Below are 6,000 nucleotides of genomic sequence, written 5' to 3' on the forward strand. Positions count from 1 at the left end.
AATAACTGGGAAAAAGGAATATGGCGGCAAAGGGGCATGATGGGTATGTTCAAATAGCTGAACATTATTGGGAAGGATTAGGATCATAGATCTGGGCCTGGAAGGGATCTTAGAGGCTATTGAGGCTAACTCCTTCATTTTACAGGTGGGGCAACTAAAACTGAAATGGGTCTAGAGTTACACAGCTTGTAAGTTATTGGAGGCAGGATTGGAACTCCAAACTTCCTAACTTGAGGCGAAGTCAGGCAAAAATCCAATTCCCTATAAATTTTAACCATGTTGCCAGTTCTTATTTTCTGAAGCCATACAGAATTAAATTTGAATTAGAGAGGTCAAAAAATGTAATGGACTGCCTCTTGAGTTGGTGAGATTTTTTTTCCCTTGGATGCATTTGTGCGGAGTTCGGAGATATTGTTTGTCATTCCAACTAAGTGTAAGCTCATTGAGGGCAAAAATTGTTGAGTTTTCATCTTTTATATCTCTGGCACATAGCACAGTGACACACACATAGTAGGAGCTTTAATAAATGCTTATTGAAATGAATAGATAGAAAATAGAATAAAAGTCAATAGTAATCTCAATTTTCAGTCTTGGTCCCAATTTGATTTATCTGGCAACAAGGGAATCTATGGAATTAATGTTCTTTGTGGTATTCCTAAGCATATCCCCCATGATGATTTGAAGGGGGACTGACCCATGATTTATGGATATAATTTATGGATAATGATTTATGGATATGGAAAGGAATTTTGGCCCATAACTCAAATTGCTTAAAATGAGGGACTAATAAACCACAAAAAGAGAAAATTAGTTCAAAACACAGACTTAAAAAAAAAATAAAAAACTAAGTTATTTTATAATTAGCTGACTAGGTGTGGCTGGCTGAGTTTTGTAGTCACAGAGAATTAAAGATGGCCCCTGGAGTTTTCAAACTATAGAGCCGGCAGATTTTGTCATAATATCTTTGGCTATCACATAAATCAATTCAGCAGTAAAACTAAAAAGACTCGTGTAGAACTGGTGGGCTAGAATGTTTATCTAACTTTACATCAAACAAAATCACCATACTCTCTCCATCTAGAAGCTATATGACTGTCAGAGATGTCATAAAAGGGATTCTTGCATTGAATAAGAGATCAGACTATGACCTTGAAGCTCTCCTTTACTTTTCAGATTCTTCATTATAATCCCTATGGGAATCCATCCTTCTATATTTCTGGAAGAACCAAGTATAAATAAGTCACACTTACCACATGATCATGGTCACTAACTTCATGACAATTTCATTCAGGATGTTGAAAAATTCAACCATCAGCTTGGCCTGTTCTCCCATCTTCCCCATGGCGATGCCGAAAGCAATGAAGAAACCTATCAGACCTGTTGGATGAATCACATCTCATGAAAGGACATGATAAAGAAGGTGTTTTGCCTTTTTTTTATTACCACTTCAGAAGAGAGGCTCATAAACTTCAAGGTGTAAGAGAAAGGTGATGGAGTCATCTCTAATCAGATCAAAGAGCTGAACGTTAAATTTTCTATAAGAGCATTTACATCTCAGAATTTGGCAAATTCTACAAGTCATGATTTGATTTATTGTTTTGTTGATATCTAGGCTAAAGAAAGTGATGGAGAAAATGTTAATAATGTAAATTAAACTAAAACTGTACCATGTTTTATCTATATATGTATATTTCCCCCTGCCCCACAGAGTCTGTTGTTAAATGCCTCTATCTGTAAGGGATTTTAAAGGTTATTTAGTCCAAATGGAGAAGGAAACGGAGAACCTTTCCTTACACGGAAAAGACAAGGTAGGTGGAAAGCAGAGAATTTCAGTAACTTGTTGAGGCTGATTTTATGCCCCTTTCCTTCCAATTCCCTCCATTCCAGCCAAAGGGACTTGCTGGTTATTCGCTGAATATTTGCATCTACACTTCTGACTTTGTGACTTCAATGCTGCTCTTTAGCTATATTCTAACTCTGGAACCTCCTTTAACATCTGAAGCCTTTTCATCCTGGTACTTTTCACCATGATGACAACCCTTTTCTCCCATTGGTGAATTCCTCCCAGGGCCTTCATTTTGGGAAAGGGCCCAGGCTGTCCATGTTTTCTTGTTTCTAACTTTTTGGACTTCAATATTCATTTTACAGATAAGGAAACTGAGGCAAACTGGGTAAAGGGACTTGCCCAGGGTCACACAGCTAGTAAGTTTTGGAGGCCAGATTTCAACTCAGGAAGATGAGTCTTCCTTACTGCAGGCCTGAAACTCTATCCACTGCAAGACTTAGATGTATAAATCCAATAATTGATCATTTAAAAATAAATGTATTACATTTCACAATGGAACTTCCTTACCCCTGGATAACTATATCTCTCCTTAATATTTTCCATATGAGCAAGATTGTGATGTAAGCCACAATTAGAATCATTAAGCAGCTGAATTCATTTTCATTCCAATCTAAAGGTTAGCTAGTCCCTTTCCTTCTCCTCCCTGCCCATGAAATCACTTATAATAGAAATCCATATAATCATGCATTAATCAGGGAAAGGCTTGTTGGGATTTGGGGGTTACATTGCAAATGTTAAAGCTCACACTGCAGTACCGGAGAGTGGGGGGGGGGGAAGGCAGCAGATGTTCTCAATGAAGTTATATGACATCATTTAGGCCCACCCTTTCATTTTACACACAAAGAACTAGGCCCAGAGAGCTCATGGGAATATAGGATCACAACTTAAGAACTCTAAGGACCTCAAAAGCCACTAAGTCCAACCTTTCACTTTACAGATGAGGAAACTGAGGCCAGGGAGCAAAGAGTCTTGTCCAAAGTTGCACAGGTAATCAATTATAGAGATAACTTAAAACTTGACTCTTCCAGCTCCAAATCCAAGAGAATGTTTCTATAATGTGTGTTCTTGAAACCCTACACCAAAACCATGTTTTTCTTTGGCTTCTTGTAAAGACATCATAGGATATCTCCAGCTGTCTTAAAATCTATTGTGGAATTCTTAAAATAATAAAATCCATTTTCATTCTTTTGATACTGACACAAACCTCACTATGAAATTAATCAGACATTGCTTAAGAATACAAGACTGTTTTTGGTCTGCACATACAAATCCGTTTGGGTAGATTTTAAACAAATGGTTTTTATCTTCTTTTCCTTCCTTCCTTCCTTCCTTCCTTCCTTCCTTCCTTCCTTCCTTCCTTCCTTCCTTCCTTCCTTCCTTCCTTCCTTCTTTCCTTCCTTCCTCCTTTCCTTTCCTTTCTTCCTCCTCCCTCCCTCCCTCCCTTCCTTCCTTCCTTCCTTCCTTCCTTCCTTCCTTCCTTCCTTCCTTCCTTCCTTCCTTCCTTCCTTCCTTCCTTCCCTCCTTCCTTCCTTCCTTCCTTCCTTCCTTCCTTCCTTCCTTCCTTCCTTCCTTCCTTCCTCCCTCCCTCCCTCCCTTCCTCCCTCCCTCCCTCCCTCCCTCCCTTCCTTCCTTCCTTCCTTCCTTCCTTCCTTCCTTCCTTCCTTCCTTCCTTCCTTCCTTCCTTCCTTCCTTCCTCCTTCCTTCCCGTCCTTCCTTCCCTCCTTCCTTCCCTCCTTCCTTCCCTCCTTCCTTCCCTCCTTCCTTCCTTCCTTCCTTCCTTCCTTCCTTCCTTCCTTCCTTCCTTCCTTCCTTCCTTCCTTCCTTCCTTTTTAAAATCTAAATAAGAAAATAACTGGTTTGATTCCATTTTTCATTTTTTGATTGGTTGTTTGGGTTTATGTAAACACAGCAGTTTTTGCTTTCAGCTAACTTGGATTAATATTATTTCTCTAATCAAGTTTTCTACCACCAACCCTTCCTCCTTTTTCCCCTCACCATTATCACTACTTCATTGTATCTCACATAGAAAATAATACCAATTGCCTTAGCATCTTTTAACATTGATGGAAGTAAGAAATTTCTCAAAAAGAGTAAAGAACAAGTTTCTTTTAGGATAAAAACATAACCTGATGCTTTTATTTGCTCATGGTGACCATTTGATCAGCAGCAATTCTTTTTTAGATATATTGCCAATAGAGATGTGTCCCCCAAGTTCCCCCAAGCCACCAAGAAGAATGACTGATCTAGTAAAGCTCTAGGCTTTGTGAAAGTTGGATCCAGGACAGATCTGAAAACTTTCCATCAAACTGACTTCAAAATGGATGTATCTGGATGAACAGTTAGGAATCACCAAGCCTGGATGATTTCAGGCTGCATCAAAGGAATTACTATGTCCAACACTGCTGACCCCTGGCCTGGACAGATCCCAGCTATAGGCCAGGATTCTGTTCTGAGAACCATCCTGCATATAGAACAACAGGATGGTGAAGGATTCAAGATCATTCCCATATATGAGAAGCAGTTAAAGGAACAAAAGGTGTTAAATCCAGACAGCAGAAGACCTAGGGAAGGGGTTCTTAACCTCTGGGGTGTCATGAACCCTATTGACAGTCTGGTGAAGCCTGTTGACTATTTCTCAGAATGTTTGTAAACAACTGAAAGAATTGTGAAATTTTAGTAGGAGATTAGTAAAAATTAAAATGTCCCTTTTACTCTCATACAGATTCATAGAGCTCTATAATCTATTCCCTCAGATTGTGAGCCGCTCACTAATGCAAACATGATTGCTGTTGTCAAATATCCAAAGGGATGCAATGTGAAAGAGGGATGTAACTTTTCTTTTTCTGCTAGACCCCAGAAAGGAGGAGAAGTATTGGATAGAAATTGCAAAGAAGAAAATTTGGGCTTGACATAAGGGAGAAAAAGTGGGATGGACTGTTTCAGGAGGTAGTGGAGGTCTGTGAGCAACGTTGAGATGCTCACTTTTATTGGTTATGTCATTGTTATTATCCTTCATTTTCAAAATGACAACCAAAATGACATTGCTTTATTAGAGTTGAGTTACAGTGTCTGTGGCTGATCAGAACAATATGAGCTCAGAAGGCTCTGCCACAGGTCGAGCATAAATAGGCCCTGTGAACATTTGGGGGGCTTCTGTAACTTTGCCCCTCTCATGTTTCTTCTGAGCTAATTCAATTCTGCTTTGCTATAGAGCACAGCACCTTCCAATCTAGAGATCCTGTGCCAGTGTCCCATGTCATACAATTGATTCCAAAGTTATTGTGTCATAAAGTCACAGCACAAAACAGGGACAAGAGGACTGAGTTCAAATCCTGGCTACTTCACTTATGAGCAGCCAGTTACATGCTCCAGGTCTTGGTTTCCTCATCTGTTAAGTAAGCAGATTGGACTTCTAATTTCTAAATGTATGGTCCTAGAAGGAATCCTTGGCTGAGTCTAGGCTGGTCTATGAAGTTTCTCTCAAATGTAAGAATCTGTAATATCTTTGGGAGAAATGTGCTAGGACAAAATTTTAGGTTGTTCAAGTTGGAAATACCAGCAGAAATCTTTTTCAATTCCTTGGGGGGAAGTGAAATCAAAGGCCAAAGATTACTTCAGGATGGAGGAAACTCATGTGCCTCTTGATTCTCATGAACTATTGTAGGACCTTTTTTATTTTTTATATTTTTTCCCCTGGCTTACAGAGAATCAAGACTTGGACTTCCTTTGTTGTGAAGGATTATCAAGAAAGAATGAAAGAAAGAAAGAAAGAAAGAAAGAAAGAAAGAAAGAAAGAAAGAAGGAAGGAAGGAAGGAAGGAAGGAAGGAAGGAAAGAAGGAAGGAAGGAAGGAAGGAAGGAAGGAAGGAAAGAGAGAGAGAAAGAAAGAAAGAAGGAAAGAAGGAAGGAAGGAAAGGAAGAAAGAAAGAAAGAAAGAAAGAAAGAAAGAAAGAAAGAAAGAAAGAAAGAAAGAAAGGAAGGAAAGAAAGAAAGGAAAGAAAGAAAGAAAGAAAAAAAGAAAGAAAGAAAGAAAGAAAGAAAAGAAAAGAAAAGAAAAGAAAGGAAAGAAAGAAAAGAAAAGAAAGGAGGAAGCAAGGAAGGAAGGAAAGGAGGGAGGGAGAAAGAGATGAAAGGAAAGGAAAGGAAAGGAGAGGA

At 39.0% G+C, this 6,000-nt stretch overlaps 1 protein-coding gene across 1 annotated transcript in view; it reads right to left on the reverse strand.

Moving 5' to 3' along the window:
* The window catches only part of SLC1A2 (solute carrier family 1 member 2), a 162,298-nt gene that overhangs the window by 40,584 nt on the left and 115,714 nt on the right, over positions 1–6,000 (reverse strand). Inside the window, 1 exon segment of the mRNA XM_074273211.1 lies at positions 1,251–1,377. Coding sequence (XP_074129312.1) covers positions 1,251–1,377 — 127 coding nt within the window.

The sequence above is a fragment of the Sminthopsis crassicaudata genome, chromosome 6, assembly GCF_048593235.1.
Source record: "Sminthopsis crassicaudata isolate SCR6 chromosome 6, ASM4859323v1, whole genome shotgun sequence".
NCBI classification, from domain to species: domain Eukaryota; kingdom Metazoa; phylum Chordata; class Mammalia; order Dasyuromorphia; family Dasyuridae; genus Sminthopsis; species Sminthopsis crassicaudata.